Source organism: Microcaecilia unicolor, chromosome 10, assembly GCF_901765095.1.
Source record: "Microcaecilia unicolor chromosome 10, aMicUni1.1, whole genome shotgun sequence".
In the NCBI taxonomy this organism is placed as follows: Eukaryota; Metazoa; Chordata; class Amphibia; order Gymnophiona; family Siphonopidae; genus Microcaecilia; species Microcaecilia unicolor.
Genome location: NC_044040.1, coordinates 22177347 through 22198270, shown reverse-complemented (window position 1 = coordinate 22198270; position 20924 = coordinate 22177347). Strand labels below are relative to the sequence as shown.

The following is a 20924-nucleotide window of genomic DNA, read 5'->3' as shown; positions in this document are numbered from 1 at the left end:
CAAATGTAACAAAAATAAAAAATAAATAAAATCGCATAAAAATTGATATTAAAAAGGAAATTAAAAACAGAAAAAAATTAGTTTTCTGTTGATAAGAATGTATTAAAGTGATGCGATTTCAAAGATTTGCAGAACAGTAGATAGTTATGTTGATGTTTAATTGATTTTGGTAGTAAATGCCACCATTTTACGCCCAGGTATGAAAAATCAGTTGAGAGAAAACTAAGGGCTTCTTTTACTAAAGCCGCACTAGCGATTCCTGTGCGGCAAATGAGAGGAAGCGCATAGGAACTGAATGGGCTTCCTCTCATTTGCCGCACCGAGAATTGGTAGCGCGGCTATGTAAAAGAGGCCCTAAGTCTGACCATTCCCAATACAATCACTTTCAAATTGATCAAAAAACGTACCCAATGGAAAACACAGTAAAAATTCTTGCATTAATTATAGGCCGCCACATAACATTTGAACCTCAAGTCTCCTCAGTTGTATCCAAATCCTTTAAAACTCTTTGGAAACTAAAGCGTATTAGGTCCTACTTCCCAACCTCGACCCTTAGACTTCTGATACGATCCCTTGTATTAACTCAACTGGACTACTGCAATGCTACCTATGCCAGTTGTATGAACAGTTAATTAAAAAACTTCAAACTATTCAAACCATGCTTTCTGGAAGTGCTCAGCTATAACAGCTTTTTGGACTAGGATAGTTAAGTTTTTAGAAAGGATAGGAGGGAAGATGGTTAATCAGCAGCCTATGAGTATTCTGTTGGGCTGCCACGCTCCAGTGGAGGGGGGTACGAGATACCAGAATGTAATGGCCCGGCCCATAAGGCTTTTTTGGTGGGCATGAAGTGCATACTTGTTAATTGGACACAAGAATTGAACCCCTCTTTTTGGCAATGGAGGAATCGCTTACATGACTTACTTATGATGGAGCTCCAGGACTCTCTGCTTAACCTTAAGACACAAAGCAACTTTTACCTTACCTGGGAAGGATATATTAACACATTGTCTCACAGGGCGAGGAGTCATATTATTAATAAACTTGGAGCATTGTCTAAGCTTCCCTCGGCAACTAATGGAAACTGAATGGGAATAGAGACTTTTATTACTACCTTTTAGGAATTGGGAAAGAACAGTAGAGTAGACCTAGGAGTGGGGAGGGAGGGTTTAGGAGAGGGGGTAGTAGGGGGGGGGGGAAGTCCATTTGGAGGTATATTAGCCCTTTTCCAGTCTGTTACAGACATCTTCCGGGGAGGGGTAGGAGGGCCATCAGAACACGGGCCCCCTGGCTCTCTCGCGGAGGGGAGGGGAGTAAGTTCCCACATTTTTGTTTGATTTTAATTCAATGCTTTCGATTGTGCAATGTAAAGCTGACACCTAAAGTGGTTATATTTCGGGGGTTAATGCATTTGAATATATGATGCCAATTGGTAGAAGGGAAAAGATGGGGGGGAAAGGGCTGTTGAAAAATTGTTGTTAATAGATCCTGTTGAATAAATGTCAGCTATTAGTAACATAAAAAGGGGGGAGGGATAAAGTTAAAAGATTAATGGAGATGAGTAATATCACACAATTATCGTACTTAATGTATGTTGACTGATTGTAGTGTTACTTATATTATGTAAACACCATTTTTGTGCTTCATTAATAAAAACTGTTGAAACCTTAAAAAACTTCAAACTATTCAAAATACAGCAGCCCGCCTTGTCTACAATATATCAATACGCTTTGACAGCGCTACCCCTCTGGTAATTAGACTTCACTGGCTACCTGTAAAAACTAGAATCTATTTCAAGATCTTTTATTCATCTAATAATCTAGGGAATGTGCATAACACAGCCTTCCAGTGGAGGAAGTGGGGGCAAACGAGTACTAGAATTCAAGAAAGCCTTGGATATGTACAAAGGATCCCAAGTGAATGGAAAGGGAAAGTAAGGCTCAAGATCAAGTTGGGTCTGTGGGAGACGGAGGAAACAGGCCTTTGATCTTTTTCCATCATCAATTTCTACAGAGCTGCTCAGACATTTCCTCTCTTCTCTGCATAACTATCAACATTCTAGTGTCAGTCTGAATCTCATACAGCTGTCAGTACAAACATTATAAAAATGCATAAATGAAAACCTTTATTTGGTTCTCTTTCACTAAATACATGTCTGAACATGCAGCAGAGTAGCCAGGAAGTTTTGACAGAGCGTGCATCTGCATTTCCCTCCCACCGCATCTCTCCCTTCCCGGCCCCGCAAAGATCTGGCAATTCCCTCCCTCCCCTCCCCACCTTAAAATCACTGCCAATCTTCGCCCGGGTAGCGCCAGTAGCTGCGGCACTCATAGGCTGCCTGCGGCCTGCACTGGGGCTTTCTCTCTGAACCATGATCTCGCCCTTCAGAAAAAAGGAAGTTGCATCAGAAGGGGCAGAATGGCTCAGAGAGAAAGTCCCATGTAGGCCGCAGGCAGCCTATGAGTGCCGCTGCTGCTAGCGCTACCTGAGCGAACACTGGAAGTGATTTTAAGGCCCGGGGTGGGGGGGGAGGAGAAGCAGTGGGAGGGCGGGAATTACAGATCTTTGCGGGACTGGGCTGAGAAGGGAAGGGAGAGATGCAGTGGGAGGGAGAAGGGAGGGACTGACAGAGGGTGTGTGCACAACACAAGCACCTTCATTGGATACACCACTGTGAACATGTCTGCCAGTACATGGCATGTGGTAGCAAACAGCAGGGTTCTCACAATGTCCTGTATGTTTTTACAGTCTCAAATTCTCTATCCATTCCCATTTCCTCCTCTACCCTGCAATTCTCACCGTCACAAACCGGACAGCAGGTTCCTGGTCTCGGACTCGCTGGGTTCTGACACAGAGAGGCACACTGTCTCTTCTGGCACACAGTTCGACCTTCCTGTCAGAGAAGATGCAAAGCTGACATTAATGGCAAGGCCTCCTGCTGCTGAAATACCGTATATCCTAAGATCTCATAAAGACAAATAGGCATTTAGGTGTTTTTATAAAATAGTGCCTAGCTGCTACACGGCCTCTTCATCTAGGCACCCTGTGGAGGTGTAGCCTAGTAGTTACTGCAGCAGGCCACAAACAAGAGAAGTCAGGGTTCAAATCTCGCTTCTCCCCCAGACACATCCTATGGCCTTGGGCAAGTCATTTACCTCTGTGTTGCAAGTACACCTTTAGGCTCTCCTAGGAAGGGATATATCTACTGTACTTGACTGTAACTCACATTGAGCTTGAATTTGGAAACACAATTAATTAAATCAATAAGGGCACTGCCCTTGGATAGGATGACCATACACTTCAGGGCAAGCATGGAGATGTCGTTCTGATTTACGTACAAAAAGGAGGACTAGAAGCCAATTCATACCATGCTGCAAAACCAGGACAGATAGGGTATGATACATACCTGTAGCAGTTGTTCTCCGAGGACAGCAGGCTGATTGTTCTCACGACTGGGTGACGTCCGCGGCAGCCCCCACCAACCGGAAATAAGCTTCGCGGGACGGTCAGCACGCAGGGCACGCCCACCGCGCATGCGCGGCCGTCTTCCCGCCCGTGCGCGACCGCTCCCGCCAGTTGAATGACTAGCAAAAAATATGAAACACACAACTCCAAAGGGGAGGAGGGAGGGAAGGTGAGAACAATCAGCCTGCTGTCCTCGGAGAACAACTGCTACAGGTATGTATCATACCCTTTCTCCGAGGACAAGCAGGCTGCTTGTTCTCACGACTGGGGTATCCCTAGCTCTCAGGCTCACTCAAAACAAGAACCCAGGTCAATTGAACCTCGCAACGGCGAGGGTATAACAGAAATTGACCTACGAAGAACAACTAACTGAGAGTGTAGCCTGACCAGAATAAATTCGGGTCCTGGAGGGTGGAGTTGGATTTACACCCCAAACAGATTCTGCAGCACCGACTGCCCGAACCGACTGTCGCGTCGGGTATCCTGCTGGAGGCAGTAATGAGATGTGAATGTGTGGACAGATGACCACGTCGCAGCCTTGCAGATCTCTTCAATAGTGGCTGACTTCAAGTGGGCCACTGACGCTGCCATGGCTCTGACACTATGAGCCGTGACATGACCCTCAAGAGTCAGCCCAGCCTGGGCGTAAGTGAAGGAAATGCAATCTGCTAGCCAATTAGAGATGGTGCGTTTCCCGACAGCGACCCCTAGCCTGTTAGGGTCGAAAGAAACAAACAATTGGGCGGACTGTCTGTTGGGCTGTGTCCGCTCCAAGTAGAAGGCCAATGCTCTCTTGCAGTCCAATGTGTGCAACTGACGTTCAGCAGGGCGGGTATGCGGCCTGGGGAAGAATGTTGGCAAGACAATTGACTGGTTAAGATGGAACTCCGACACCACCTTCGGCAGGAACTTTGGGTGGGTGCGGAGCACTACTCTGTTGTGATGAAATTTGGTATATGGAGCATGAGCTACTAGGGCTTGAAGCTCACTGACCCTACGAGCTGAAGTAACTGCCACCAAGAAAATGACCTTCCAGGTCAAGTACTTCAGATGGCAGGTATTCAGTGGCTCAAAAGGAGGTTTCATCAGCTGGGTGAGGACGACGTTGAGATCCCATGACACAACAGGAGGCTTGATAGGGGGCTTTGACAAAAGCAAGCCTCTCATGAATCGAACGACTAAAGGCTCTCCAGAGATGGCTTTTCCTTCCACACGATAATGGTAAGCACTAATCGCACTAAGGTGATTCCTTACTGAGTTGGTCTTGAGGCCAGACTCTGATAAGTGCAGAAGGTATTCAAGCAGGTTCTGTGCAGGGCAAGAACGAGGTTCTAGGGCCATGCTCTCACACCACACGACAAACCTCCTCCACTTGAAAAAGTAACTCTTTTTAGTGGAATCCTTCCTAGAGGCAAGCAAGACCCGGGAGACACCCTCAGACAGACCCAACGCAGCGAAGTCTACGCCCTCAACATCCAGGCCGTGAGAGCCAGGGATTGAAGGTTGGGGTGCAGCAACGCTCCGTCGTTCTGCGAAATGAGAGTCGGAAAACACTCCAATCTCCACGGTTCTTCGGAGGACAACTCCAGAAGAAGAGGGAACCAGATCTGACGGGGCCAAAAGGGCGCGATCAGAATCATGGTGCCGCGGTCTTGCTTGAGCTTCAGTAAGGTCTTCCCCACCAAAGGTATGGGAGGATAAGCATACAGGAGGCCGGTCCCCCAATGGAGGAGAAAGGCATCCGACGCTAGCCTGCCGTGTGCCTGAAGTCTGGAACAGAACAGAGGCAGCTTGTGGTTGGTCTGAGAGGCGAAAAGGTCCACCGAGGGGGTGCCCCACGCTCGGAAGATCTTGCGTACCACTCTGGCATGGAGCGCCCACTCGTGGGGTTGCATGACTCTGCTCAGTCTGTCGGCCAGACTGTTGTTTACGCCTGCCAGGTACGTGGCTTGGAGGAGCATGCCGAACCGACACGCCCAACGCCACATCCCGACGGCCTCCTGGCACAGGGGGCGAGATCCGGTGCCCCCCTGCTTGTTGACGTAATACATTGCAACCTGATTGTCTGTCCGAATTTGGATAATTTGACAGGACAGCCGATCTCTGAAAGCCTTCAGTGCGTTCCAGATCGCCCGGAGCTCCAGGAGGTTGATCTGCAGATCCTTTTCCTGGAGGGACCACAGACCCTGAGTGTGGAGCCCATCGACATGGGCTCCCCACCCCAGGCGAGATGCATCCGTCGTCAGCACTTTCATGGGCTGCGGAATTTGGAATGGGCGTCCCAGGATCAAATTGGTCCGGATGGTCCACCAGAGCAGTGAAGTGCGGCAACTGGTGGAGAGGCGGATGACATCTTCTAGATTCCCGGTGGCCTGGAACCACTGGGAAGCTAGGGTCCATTGAGCAGATCTCATGTGAAGACGAGCCATGGGAGTCACATGAACTGTGGAGGCCATATGACCCAGAAGTCTCAACATCTGCCGAGCTGTGATCTGCTGAGACGCTCTGGTCTGCGAAGCCAGGGTCAAGAGATTGGTGGCCCTCGCTTCGGGAAGGTAGGCCTGAGCTGTCTGGGAATTCAGCAGCGCTCCTATGAATTCCAGAGACTGAGTTGGCTGGAGATGGGACTTTGGGTAATTTATCACAAACCCCAGCAGCTCCAGAAGTTGGATAGTGCACTGCATGGACCGGAGGGCTCCTGCCTCCGAGGTGTTCTTGACCAGCCAATCGTCGAGATATGGGAACACGTGCACTCCCAGCTTGCGTAGATAGGCCGCTACCACCACGAGGCACTTGGTAAACACTCGTGGGGCAGAGGCGAGCCCAAAGGGCAGCGCACAATACTGAAAGTGCCGTGCGCCCAGTCGGAATCTGAGATACTGCCTGTGAGCTGGCAGTATCGGGATGTGAGTGTATGCGTCCTTTAAATCCAGGGAACATAGCCAATCGTTTTTCTGAATCATTGGCAGAAGGGTGCCCAAGGAAAGCATCCTGAACTTTTCTTTGACCAGGAATTTGTTCAGGCCTCTCAGGTCTAGGATGGGACGCATCCCCCCTGTTTTCTTTTCCACAAGGAAGTACCTGGAATAGAATCCCTGCCCTTCCTGCCCGGGTGGTACGGGCTCGACCGCATTGGCGCTGAGAAGGGCGGAGAGTTCCTCTGCAAGTACCTGCTTGTGATGGGAGCTGAAAGACTGAGCTCCCGGAGGACAATTTGGAGGCAGGGATGCCAAATTCAGGGCGTATCCGCACCGCACTATTTGGAGAACCCACTGGTCGGAGGTTATGAGAGGCCACCTTTGGTGAAAAAATTTTAACCTCCCTCCGACCGGCAGATCGTCCGGTACGGACACTTGTAGGGCGGCTATGTTCCCGTGGATCCAGTCAAAAGCCCGTCCCCGGCTTTTGCTGTGGAGGCGCAGGGGGCTGCTTAGGCGCACGCTGTTGACGAGAACGAGCGCGCTGGGGCTGTCCCTGTGCCTGACGAGGCCTTCGGGCCGGCTGGTTGTACCTACGCTTTGCAAAAGAATAGGGTGCAGCCTGCCGTGCCCGGGAAAAACGCCCACCCGTGGGGGCGGGTGCTGAAGGCGCCCGGTGGGAGAGCTTGTCGAGAGCGGTTTCCCGCTGATGCAGTTGGTCCACCATCTGCTCGACCTTCTCACCGAAAATGTTATCCCCCCGGCAAGGGACGTCAGCCAGTCTCTGCTGGGTGCGGTTGTCCAGGTCAGAGGCACGCAGCCATGAGAGCCTGCGCATCACTATACCTTGGGCCGCAGCACGAGATGCCACGTCACAGGTGTCAAAAATCCCCCTGGACAGGAACTTTCTGCACGCCTTCAGCTGCCTGACCACCTCCTGATAAGGCCTGGACTGCTCCGGCGGGAGCTTATCGACCAGGTCCGCCAGCTGTTGCACATTGGTCCGCATGTGGATGCTCATATAGAGCAGGTAAGATTGGATGCGGGTCACGAGCATGGAGGATTGGTAGGCCTTCCTCCCAAATGAGTCCAGAGTGCGAGACTCCCGCCCCGGGGGCGCCGAGGCGGTATCCCTCGAACTCCGTGCCCTCTTGAGAGCAGAATCCACGACCGCTGAGTCATGGGGCAACTGGGGCCGCATGAGCTCTGGGTCAGAGTGGATCCTGTACTGGGACTCTGCTTTCTTGGGAATGGTGGGATTAGTTAGTGGTCGCACCCAGTTCCGGAGCAGCGTCTCCTTCAGGACATTGTGCAGCGGTACCGTGGAGGACTCTCTAGGTGGTGATGGATAGTCGAGGACCTCGAGCATCTCGGCCCTCGGCTCTTCCACAGAGACCACGGGAAAGGGAATGCTTATAGACATATCCCGCACAAAGGAGGCAAAGGAGAGACTCTCAGGAGGTGAGAGCTTCCTCTCCGGTGACGGCGTGGGGTCCGAGGGAAGGCCTGTAGACTCCTCGGAGGAGAAATATCTCGGGTCCTCCTCTTCCCCCCACGAGTCCTCGTCCTCGGTATCGGACATTAGCTCATGTAGCTGAGTCCGGTACCGGGCCCGGCTCGACGTCGAGGCACCGAGGTCTCGGTGTCGTCGAGCGGTGGACTCCCGCGCCGGCGGGGACGGGGCTCCCTCCATCGACGTCGACGGGGACTCCACCTGCGTGGCTGTCGAGACCGGCACCGCAAGCGGCGGCGGTGTCGACTGCCCCGGCGCCGGGCTAGAGCTCGCCGGCGCCACAGTCATCGGCGCCGAGGGCGCAAGCACCCCCAGGCGCCGGCACAGCCTGGCGCATCAGCCCTTCCAGGATCCCCGGAAGGATGGCTCTGAGGCACTCGTCCAGGCCCGCTGCCGGGAAAGGCGGTGGGGCCGGTAAGGGTGTCGGTGCCGGAAGCTGCTGGGGGCCAGGAGACGGCACCGAGGTGCCGGAACCCCGACGCGTCGGTACCTCCACCACCGACGGAGATCTCTCCTCTCTGCGATGACGCTTCGGCGTCGACTCCTCTTCAGGGTGCACCGAGGGCTCCGGTGACGGCGCTTCTTGTCTTTTTTTCCGGTGCACGTCACCGGTGCCGGAGGGCATGGAGGAGGAGGAGGTCGATCCCCCTCGGTCTCGGGGTACCGGGTCCGACAGGGTTCGGTCCCGTGGCTCACGAGTTGAGGGAGTGACCGGGGCCGACTGCCCACGCGGTCTCTCTACCCCACTCTCGCCGACGGGACCGGCGGGCCGACGGGACCTGTTCTCCTGGGGTCGCTGCCATCGGTGCCGATGTCTCGGGCATCGATACCGGTACCGAAGAACCGGTTTTCGATACCGATGCCGTCGAGGTCGACGTCGAGGGGCCGGCGCAAGTTCCAAAAGACGGTCCCGCAGAACTTGCCTCGCAACCTGAGTCCGTTTCCGGAGACCGAGACACAAAACGCACGACTTGAGATTGTGCTCCGGCCCGAGGCACTGGAGGCACCAAGCGTGGGTGTCGGTCTGCGAGATCGGCCGGCCGCAGCGACCACACTTTTTAAATCCACTCGGGACCTTCGAGGACATCGACGGAAAAATTGCGTCGGCGAAGTCAAAGTCGGCAATGGTGGCTAAAATCACACCACGAAAATTGTAACCGACCGAGCGGCCACTAGGCCGCAACGAGGCGTCCCCGCTAGAAAGCGAGGGAAAAAAAAAGGAGCGCGTGCTCCACACGCGCAAAATTCTTTTTTTTTTTTTTTTTTTTTTTATAAAAGAAAAGAAGAAGAAGAAGAGGCCGAACAGGCCAAAAGCGACGATCCGCGTAAACGCGGTCGAAAAAACCCGGCGGCTGAAACGAGAGAGAGGGGAAAACACAACTCTCTCAGTCGCGGAAAAAAAGTAACTGGCGGGAGCGGTCGCGCACGGGCGGGAAGACGGCCGCGCATGCGCGGTGGGCGTGCCCTGCGTGCTGACCGTCCCGCGAAGCTTATTTCCGGTTGGTGGGGGCTGCCGCGGACGTCACCCAGTCGTGAGAACAAGCAGCCTGCTTGTCCTCGGAGAAAAACTGGTTACCATGATGCAGAGCTATGGTTTTAGGCCATGCAAAAGCCATGCGCAGTTGCCTCTTCCCTATCATTCTCATTATCCCTCAAGCTGTTCTCTGATGCCTCCAGTTAAACTCAGCACTTCCTGCTCCATCCCTTACTTAGGGTCATAAACCAATACTGTTTGTCAGAACCAGAAATAAGGTCACATTATCAGTAGACTGGGGGTCACAGAAACAGAGCTGCTCCCTTGCTCTCTGGGCCCCCACTGTGATCCATGTCCAGTAGAGGCAGGCAGCACAGAGCCTGGAGTCAGTGAATATTCACAAGGCTGCTCCAAAACAGGGGCATAGCTAGGTGGGGCCACGGGGGCATGGGCCCACGCAGATTGAGCCCCGGCTCCCCTTCTTTCACCCCGCCGCCGACCCTCCCCGCCACATTCGACCCCCCCCCCTCCTCCTGCCACCGCCAACCCTCCCCTGCCGCTGCCGTCAGGTACCTTTGCTGGCGGGGGTCCCCAACCCTCACCAGCTGAAGTCCTCTTCAGCGCTGGTCTCCGGCGCGTTGCTGATCTGGATTCTGTTTCTGTGAGTCCTGACGTCACAGACACAGAATCCAGATCAGTGAACGCGCCGGACTCGGAGACCGGCGCTGAAGGGGACATCGGCTGGCGAGAGTTGGGGACCCCTGCCAGCAAAGGTACCTGACGGTGGCGGGGGAGAGTTAGCGGCGGTGGGGGGGGGGGGGGGGGTCAAAAGGGATGGAGGAGGGGCAGCAGTGGGGGGGGGGTCAAAAGTGGCGGGGGGGTCGGCGGCGCCGGGGGGGGGGCTAAAATGTGCCACCTCACCTCGGGCTCTGGACCTCCCCTCCCACTGAAGTCTATGCCCCTGCACTGAATATTCACAAGGCTGCTCCAAACTCCTGAGTGGGCCTCTTGTTAGACTGGAAATCAATGCACAGAACTGGGGCAATGAGTGCATAGTGTCACTAACTGCTGCCATCGCCAACATCACTGCTGCTGTTACTGATGCCTTCGTGCTTTGGACATATAGGAGGAGATGGTGGTGAAGAAAGATGAGGGAGGGGAAAGGAGATCTATTATTTTGTTTTTATCATCATATGGGGTCACGTGAATCTGTATGTGTTAAAAGAGAATCATATTGGGAAGCACCATTCTAAACTCTGTCCATGCACTTGAGTAAATCCTTCCATGCACAAATGAGTAGGATCTTCCATCCCATGCTGCAGCCCCAGGGGCTCAGCATTTTGATCTTCTACAGAGACCATAGCATCTTACCTGGCACCGGCAGGTCTGGCAGGGGTCAGCTTGAGGTGTCCAGTTTTTCCCATGGCTGTGCCTGGTTGTTCCATCCATGCAACCTGGAGAAGAGAGAAATTATAGAGGGCTGAGACACTGCAGTGTTCCCCTATTTTAGCATCAAAAAGAAACACAGTTTGGTTCCACAGTATTCAATGAGGGAGGCAGCACGAAGGTAAGAGTATGGATCAAGAATTGCTAGACATGATTAGCACCTGACTAGGTAAGTCATTCATGAGACCTTCTTCCCAACACCAACCCTTCAAACTACTTCTTCACTCTCTTCTGTCATCTCTCAGTTCTTTCCCCACTTTTCTCTCCTCAGTCTTTGTCTCAGTTCATTCTCTGATGCTTCTCTCTCCCCCTCCCCCATCTCATCCATCTGTAAAATTCTTCTTCTCTTCCCTTTTCTCTGTCTTCCATTTCTCCGCCTGTATATCCCTCATATTGAAATCTCACCTCTCCCTATAGGCCCCCATTCCTTCCCCAGTTCATCCCTCTTTCCAGTCCCCTTCCTCTGTCTACCTCCCCTCACCCCACTACCCTCTGCTATGATAAACCTGCCTCTTTCTCTGTCTAGTCGTCCCCTTTTCTCAATTCATCCTCTCTCTATCCACCATGCTTTCCTATCACTCTCTCTACAGCTCCATCCTCCAACCACCTCTCTGCACTAAACTCTCCAAAACTCCCTTCCTAGTCCTCTCCTTCACCCATCATTCATTTCCCTATTACCCTTCTTTAGCCTCCATCTTAATTCTTCCATTCTCATTCTGTATTCCAGTACTTCCTCCAAACACCTTTCCACATGCTCATCATCCCCTGCCCCGATTTCTATGTACTTACATAGTAACATAGTAGATGACAGCAGAAAAAGACCTGCATGGTCCATCCAGTCTGCCCAAGAAGATAAATTCATATGTGCTACTTTTTTATTTGTACTGCCCTCTTCAGGGCACAGACCGTATAAGTCTGGCCAACCCTATCCCCGCCTCCCAACCACCAACCCCGCCTCCCACCACCAGCTCTGGCACAGACCGTATAAGTCTGCCCAGCACTATCCCCGCCTCCCAACCACAAGCCCTGCCTCCCACCACCGGCTCTGGCACAGACCGTATAAGTCTGCCCAGCACTATCCCCGCCGCCCAACCACCAGCCCCGGCACAGACCGTATAAGTCTGCCCAGCACTAGTCCCGCCTCCCAACCACCAGCCCCGGCACAGACCGTATAAGTCTGCCCAGTACTATCCTCGCCTCCCAACTACCAGTCCCCGCCTCCCAACCACCAGCTCTGGCACAGACCGTATAAGTCTGCCCAGCACTATCCCTGCCTCCCACCACCGGCTCTGGCACAGACCGTATAAGTCTGCCCAGCACTATCCCCGCCTCCCAACCACCAACCCCGCCTCCCAACCACCAGCTCTGGCACAGACCGTATAAGTCTGCCCAGCACTATCCCTGCCACCCACCACCGGCTCTGGCACAGACCGTATAAGTCTGCCCAGCACTATCCCCGCCGCCCAACCACCAGCCCCGGCACAGACTGTATAAGTCTGCCCAGCACTAGTCCCGCCTCCCAACCACCAGCCCCGGCACAGACCGTATAAGTCTGCCCAGCACTAGCCCCGCCTCCCAACCACCAGCTCTGCCACCCATTCTAGGCTAAGCTCCTGAGGATCCCTTCCTTCTGCACAGGATTCCTTTATGTTTATCCCACGCATGTTTGAATTCCGTTACCGTTTTCATCTCCACCACCTCCCGCAGGAGGGCATTCCAAGCATCCACCACCCTCTCCGTGAAAAAATACTTCCTGACATTCTTCTTGAGTCTGCCCCCCTTCAATCTCATTTCATGCCCTCTCGTTCTACCCTTCCCATCTCCGATCTCATTTCATGCCCTCTCATTCTACCCTTCCCATCTCCGGAAAAGGTTTGTTTGCGGATTACTTACTGCGACACTGCTTGCAGCAATCTCCGGGAACCTCTTCCAGTTCCACACATTCCAGAGCAGGGCAGGAGACCACCTTACATACTACATTCCCATTCTAAGCAAGACACAAAGGAAAAGAGTGACAATACCCACAGCATGTTCTGTCTGTACAACAGTCTCTTTCTCTTCTTCCCTGACTGTAAGAGTTTTGTATGTATGTCACTCTCTATCATCTCCATCAATAAGGACTACAGGGTTTTTTTTCTCTTTTTAACATTTCTAAGAGTACTACATCTCTCTCTTTTTTCTATTTCTATGCACCATGGAGATATCCCTCTTCTTGATTTGTCTCTATAAACTTTATACGTGTCTCTTCCTCTCTTCCTCCAAAGAATGAAGCAATCTCAATTTCCATTTTCAGAGTTCCATGTGTAGGTCTCTTCTTCCTTCTCTGTCTCAAAAGGGCAGGATTCTCTCTTTCTTGTCTAGGGGCTTCAGTTGCTTCTCTCTTGTCTCTAAAGGCAGTTTCTCCCCCTCACAGCTGTTTCTAAGATAGTGACTCTGTTTTGTCATTTTGCAAACCTACGTGAAACTCTACCTCAGGACAACATGGATACCGAAAACTTCATCGATGGTTTGGACCCAACTCCTGGTGAATACCCAGCGGACCAAACCTGGTCAAACTTCGTTCTCCTCACCGCCGATACAGTAACCCAGGCGATTAACAGATTCTCCAACATTCACTGTCAATTGGATACCTAATAAAATCCGCCCCCCACCGCTTCATAGCAGACCTCACATCCTACTCACCCCTATCCCAAAAGACACGAAGAAAATAATGAATGACATCACCAACTACCACCCAGTAGCATCTATCCCACTGGTAGTCAAATTAATGGAAAGCATGGTAACCAAACAACTTAATGATTACATAAACAAATTCACAATACTACATGAATCACAATCAGGATTTCGCCCCCTACATAGCACCGAAATAGTATTAATTACTCTCCTAACTAAATTCAAGCAGGAAATAGCAACAGGTAAAAGCATACTTCTCCTCCAATTCGACATGTCTAGTGTGTTCGACATGGTAAACCATAAAATACTACTAAGACTCCTAGATTACTTCGGGATTGGTGGAAACACACTTAAATGGATCAAGGGTTTCCTAACCACTAGAACATATCAAGTGAAATCAAGCTCAACCATATCATCACCGTGGAAAGCAGACTGCGGAGTACCACAAGGATCACCATTATCACCAATTCTTTTCAACCTTATGATGACCCCACTAGCCAAGTCCTTATCCAACCAAGGCCTTAACCCATTCATCTACGAAGACGACGTCACAATATACATCCCTCACAAACACGATCTAGCAGAAATCACCAACAAAATCAAGCTCAGCTTGAACATCATGGACTCATGTGCAAATGCATTCCAACTAAAACTCAACATAGAAAAAACACACTGTCTCACCATCTCATCCCAATACAACATGTATAAACCCACAAACATAAACACCCCAGGATACACCCTTCCTAGCTCAGACAGCCTGAAAATTCTTGACTTTACAATCGAACGGAACCTCTCACTAGAGAACCAAGCGAAATCCACAATAAAGAAAATGTTTCACTCAATGTGGAAACTCAAACGCGTGAAACCATTCTTCCCGAGGGAAATATTCCGCAACTTGATACAATCAATGGTACTAAGCCATGCAGACAGAATGAAAACTGATCTAAGAAAGCTTGCGTAGTGATCAGATAATCGGCAACCAAAATTCAACGCCAAAAAGTGCTCTTGGGGTCCAGAAATGCACAGGAATGGTACACAATGGAAAGTGAGGAACTCATGTGCACCAACCACATGAAAGACCTTTGGGGTGATAGTGTAATGTTCTAAAGGTATCAAAACACACAGTATGCAGACACACAAACAATAACTTACCAAACACACACAGTGCTCACACATATTGCCATTTGATACAAACGAGATGCCATTGGGAATCAGCTGGCCATGGAAATCACAGGTAGAGCAGTCAGGACAACAGGAGCCAAAGAGGGGTTTGATACCATGGGTGCAGTGCTGGGAACACTGATGGATTTCTGTACACAAAAGCTCTCCATCCTACTGACAAACAGAGAGGGGACAACATAAGGCACTGTACACACCAATGCTCCATCCTGCAGCATATCTAAATTTACCCATTGTACTGTAATTTTAGTGGATAGATTTAGCTGAATATTCAGCCTACACCTAATTGGATAATTGCTCCTGAATATCCATGTAACGATAATCTGGTTATCTTACCTGCTCAATGACCTTTTAATACACTAATGAGGCAACACACACAACTGACTGAGCTTTTGAAATAAAACAGAATATTAAAGCAAAGAGTGAGTGGTCCTCTACCTTTGAAAGGGAAAAGACACCCTGGTTGATGGAAGAGAAGCTTTAAAGGACACAAAGGTGGCTGAATAAGCAAGAGACTCATGACCTTCAATCTCTCACCTTGCAGTTGCATCTCTGACAGCCATCTGCAGTGGATACGTTCTGTCCAGACTCCAGGGGTTGACCATCCAACTCACAGGCTGGAGCGATAAAAAGTAAGAGAGCAAAACGGGAAAGAAACGAGGTCAGAAGCATTTTTGTGACGCTGGTTGTATGCTGCACCCCTGTACAGAATTAGTTCTCCACTGCACTATTCTGCATTCCAGGGGCGTAGCCAGCAATCGATTTTTTTGGGAGGGGGGAGTGGAGCCCAGGGGTGGACTGGAGGTGCAGTGTATTTCTCATTCTCAAGGCCTGGATTGAAACAGGTTGCTGGGCTTGATGGACCTTTGGTCTGTCCCAGGATGGCAACACTTATGTACTTAGGATTCTGAATGGAATCTTGCTGCTCTTTAGGGTTCTAAATGGAATGTTGCTATACACTTTGAAATTCTGCATGGAATCTTGTTATTCTTTAGAATTCTAGAATCTTCTGCTCTTTGGGGTTCTACATGGAATGTTGCTATTGTTTGGGTTTCTGCCAGGTACTTGTGACCTGGATTGGCCACTGTTGGAAACAGGATGCTGGGCTTGATGGACCTTTGGTCTGTCCCAGTATGGCAACACTTATGTACTTAGGATTTTGAAAAGAATCTTGCTACTCTTCAGGGTTCTAAATGGAATGTTGCTACACACTTTGAAATTCTGCATGGAATCTTGTTATTCTTTAGAATTCTAGAATCTTGCTACTCGTTGGGGTTCTACATGGAATGTTGCTATTGTTTGGGTTTCTGCCAGGTACTTGTGACCTGGATTGGCCACTGTTGGAAACAGGATGCTGGGCTTGATGGACCTTTGGTCTGTCCCAGTATGGCAACACTTATGTACGGCCACCGCCACATTAATAATCTTACCGTTGCTGGCAGGAATATTCTATCCCCATCAGCGGATGGCATTCACTGTCCAAACTGCCCCAGTGTGGCCTCAGAGGCGAAGAAGTCAGCGGCCTCCTTTTCAACTGCTGACATCAGCACTCCTCACGCATGCTCAGGCCGCCAACTTCATTGGTGTTCGGGCAATGTATCAGGCATCCCTGCCAGCCATTCAATGGGTACTCCAGTTATGGAGGGTGCCTGAACCAAAAGTGAGGGGACGGGGGCCCAGGCCTCTTTCTCTGTCTAGTCTTCTTCCCCTTTTCTCAATTCATCCTCTCTCTATCCACCATGCTTTGCTATCACTCTCGCTACTGCTCCATCCTCCAACCACCTCTCTGCACTAAACTCTCCCAAACTCCCTTCCTATTCCTCTCCTTCACCCATCATTCATTTCCCTATTACCCTGTGACTATGCCACTGCTGCATTCCAACACCTGGTGAAAAGAAAACCTGCTGAATATTGCTTTCTAAGTAATGGAGGTTCTTCACTCCTGAGCAGTCATCTCTTCCCCTTTCCTATACACAGTGGTGTCACAGCAGCCATTGCTGTTGTTAGGTATAGACTCACACACCCTAATTCTAGAAACGTGCATGCCCAATTTTTACTGTGCGCAAGTTAATAGCCTAATTAGCTGCTAATTGGCATTAATGACCAATTATTGGCTAAAATGGTCTTAATTGGCACTAATTATAAATTACCATATGTGACAAAACAGTGGGCTTGTAAGCCTGTAAACTGTATTAATTATTTCTTGAAGTGTATTTCTCTAGTTTGGCCAGCAGGTGGTGCACGTTTTATGTTTAAAGCTGTTACAGAGAAATGACTGTTCCTTCTTTAGTTTAATACAAAGGGAAAGTAACCTGCAGTGATGCGGGCAGCTACTTTTAAAAAATGTTGTTCTGGGCTCTGATTGGCCCAGGAGCTCCAGTCTGGAAATGCTGGATTTTTCCCCAGTCTCAGTTTGGAAGTAGAGAGAGAAAGACCTCTTTACTGAGACCCTATGAGCAGTTATATTCTGTAACCTGTGAGCAGCTATATTTCCTATACTTCCCAGGTACTATCGAGGTAGTGAATAAATGTTTAGATAGTTTTAATATTGATCCATTTTTAGTTATTGTTATTTTTGTTCCATCTGTTTTTATGGTTCACTGTTCAATATCTTTTATGACAATATATTTTTTAGTTTATTGACTCTGCTTGTCTAGACTGACTAAGAATCCTGGTGGTTGTGTGTTGGGTCTGTAAGTGCTTTCTATGAACTGTGGGACCACTGGGAGTGTGGTCCCAGTAACCTAGAAATCACCAGGGATAACTTGAGAGTGGGAGACTTGCCCAGAGGCAGTTGGGACCCAGTCAGTAGGAGGAGGGTGCTAGTGTAGAGCATATGCCCATGTGCAGGCAGACCTGAGCTGTGCTGGGAATAGACCATCTGAGTGGCCACAGGGTTAGCCCCAGGCGAGTGGCTAGGCATTTTGTGACACCGTATATACTCAAATATACACCTAGATTTTTGGGCCCAAAAATGGGGGTCTTGCTGAACCCTTACAGTAGTCTTGTAGCACTACCATTAAAGATCAGATTCCTTAGTGTGGTGGAGGAGGCAGTGTTTCAGGAAGGGGTGGGGCTTCAAGGAGGGGGGCTTTTAAAACTTTTTAGCTCTGCATCAGGGCTGGGGAATGGGAGGATTGGGCCCATTGGGTCACCAGCGAGTAGAAGTCCTCCCAGGGTAGGAGGTCAGGAGGCCCTTCAAATTGAGCTAGAGGGCCTTTTAATTTTTCCTGGCCACCATCCGAAGAGCATTTTTTTGCATTGTCACAGCCCAAAATGTGCAAATTTCCTGGCTGTGGCCATGCATGAAAAATATGTGAACTTTAGCTAAAGATGTAAATTAGCCAAGAGCTGATTTGCATCTCCTAGCTAAATTTCACAGGAATGGATACTAACTCGCAAACATTTTCACAACTTAGTACATAGGGCCCTAAATCTGCTATTAAGCACACACTGGGGAGCTGTCCTAACATCCCATTTCCACATTAACCAGTAGTAAAGAATCCAGGGGAACAGATGCTGATGTACCTGGACAGGTGGGGCAGCACTGCCCAGGTCTTGGGGAGGAGCAGGTGACTGTCTGGCACTGGACTGGGATACACCTCACCAGGCTGTTCTATGAGACAAACAAAAACTTCAGGTTAGAAATGTTCACCTGCAGGTGGCGCTTTAATCACTTTGACCTTCAAGCCTCTATACTGACTTCTCACAGAGGGAATCTTTCAGCCGCTCTGTGCTCCCACACACTCCTACAAAAGGTCATGTGACTTACCAGGCAGGAACAGTTTAGGCAGGGGTTGGACCTAGCCAGGAAGTAATCACCATTTTGGTACTGTTCTCCTTCATACTCACAGCCTGAAAACCAGAGAACACGGGGACGGTCATTTTAAAACAGGTCACGCAAGCCATTTTACAGAGACACGAAGGATTCTGTATAGCTCACCCAAATTTGGGTGTGGATTCCAGATCCGTGCATAATCTAGTCAATTAGGTGGTAACAATCGACTATTGGAATTAGCAAGCACTTAATTGGCAATAATTAGGAGTTATGGGCGGATTTGCCCTACACCCTGTTCTATAACATGTGCGCCTAAATTTCATAGTGCACAACTCAAAAGAGGGCGTGGCCATGGGAGGAGCATGAGCAGGTTAGGGGTGTTCCCCAAATATAGGCACGATGTTATAGAATACCTGCATTTGCGCTCCTAATTGATAGCGCTGGGAATTAGATATCTTATTGATTATACCCCCCCCCCCACACACACAGACACACATATTTAAGGATATACAGACCTTTTTAATGAGTTGGATGCCAGCATTTATGGTAGTTTTTGGCAGGATTAAATATTCACACCCACCATTGAGCGCAAAATATGCGCTAAGGTAGTATTCTAGAAAGGTTGCTCCTCACAGAGAACGCTTTACAGAATACTAGCGTAGTATGGATCACGGTTAGTTGGCTTCTAGCCCGCTAATACCATTAACTAAGTTCATAGTGGGATATAAACAATCTAGGAAGTAACAAAATTCATTAAAATTACATAAGCTATCAGTAAACGACATCTTAAATTGTCGTTGCTGTATCCCACTTCCTTGTGACATATTTATGAAACAGCAAAGTTTTTAATCCTTTTTTGAAACTAGCATAACTAAATGTGCTCCTTAATATAGATGGGAGAAAATTCCATAAACTTGCTGCCTGATACACAAACAAATAAGTAAACAGCTTCTTTGAAGTAATCCCCTGAGGACTAGGAAAAGAAAATGAAAATAAACTTTGACTACTGTAATATTATCTGTATGGACTCCACGTAAGCTACATTCTGCACATTTATCACCCTCAAATACCTGCTGGCACTGTAATTTTATTTTTGTTACATTTGCACCCCGCGCTTTCCCACTCATGGCAGGCTCAATGCGGCTTACATGGGGCAATGGAGGGTTAAGTGACTTGCCCAGAGTCACAAGGAGCTGCCTGTGCCTGAAGTGGGAATCGAACTCAGTTCCTCAGGACCAAAGTCCACCACCCTAACCACTAGGCCACTCCTCCACTGTTGCTACTATTTGAGATTCTACATGGAATGTTGCTACTATTGGAGATTCTACATGGAATGTTGCTATTCCACTAGCAACATTCCATGTAGAAGTCGGCCCTTGCAGATCACCAATGTGGCCGCGCAGGCTTCTGCTTCTGTGAGTCTGACGTCCTGCACGTACGTGCAGGACGTCAGACTCACAGAAACAGAAGTCTGCGCAGCCTTCTACATGGAATGTTGCTAGTGGAATAGCAACATTCCATGTAGAATCTCCAATAGTAGCAACATTCCATGTAGAATCTCCAATAGTATCTATTTTTTTTTTGTTACATTTGTACCCTGCGCTTTCCCACTCATGGCAGGCTCAATGCGGCTTACATATACAGGTACTTATTTGTACCTGGGGCAATGGAGGGTTAAGTGACTTGCCCAGGGTCACAAGGAGCTGCCTGTGCCTGCAGTGGGAATCGAACCCAGTTCCCCAGGACCAAAGTCCACCACTCTAACCACTAGGCCACTCCTCCACTCTATCCTCTGGAGCATTAATGCACATGATATTCGAATGTCCTCTCATACAAGTATTTTGGAAAGCAATTTGGTATGTCATCTGTAAAATATTTGAATCTAACATTCCATTAACTCCATCATTAGTAATCTTTAAATCCTGCTCTCCAGATTTCATTTTTCTCTCCTCATAATAGTAGATATTTGATATTCTAATTACAGTAGCACAGCGTATGATCCTTACTGATTGGAAAAATTCTTTGCTACTAAACAAACACTTTTGATGGCAATTTGTTTTGTTATATCATAAACTTGAATCGGCCTCAGCTAGTCTTACAGGCTCAATAATTAAGACAAATGTTTTATGGTCTCCAGTTGCTTCATATTTAGCTTCAATTGCTGTTGAGACAAATTAGATGATAATTATTACTAAGGGTAATTTTGTTCTCGTAGGTATCTTTGTACATTTCCCTGGCACACTCTCTTTGTTATGCAATACCATATTTTGCCTTTTTCTTGATTGTTCTGTATTGTTAACACTATATTAAAAACAATAACATATCATGGAAAAAATTATTGTCCTAAAATCGAGAAACATACAAGAAAATTCATATATTGAGGAATGGAACCAGATATGATCTTAAATAGGAAACAGCCTAATTTTTAAACAGCACCCTAGCTTCTATAGGGAGCCAGTGCAGCTTAATGGGTAGTGG

General features: G+C 49.1%; 1 protein-coding gene across 1 annotated transcript in view; it reads right to left on the bottom strand.

Moving 5' to 3' along the window:
- KCP (kielin cysteine rich BMP regulator) overlaps positions 1–20924 on the bottom strand; it is a 198599-nt gene that overhangs the window by 122480 nt on the left and 55195 nt on the right. Inside the window, exons 8-14 of the mRNA XM_030216418.1 lie at positions 18441–18523; positions 18197–18284; positions 15206–15285; positions 14642–14821; positions 12710–12803; positions 10742–10824; positions 2800–2893 (exon numbers count right to left, since the gene is read on the bottom strand). Coding sequence (XP_030072278.1) covers positions 2800–2893; positions 10742–10824; positions 12710–12803; positions 14642–14821; positions 15206–15285; positions 18197–18284; positions 18441–18523 — 702 coding nt within the window. The remainder of the gene's footprint in view (positions 1–2799; positions 2894–10741; positions 10825–12709; positions 12804–14641; positions 14822–15205; positions 15286–18196; positions 18285–18440; positions 18524–20924) is intronic.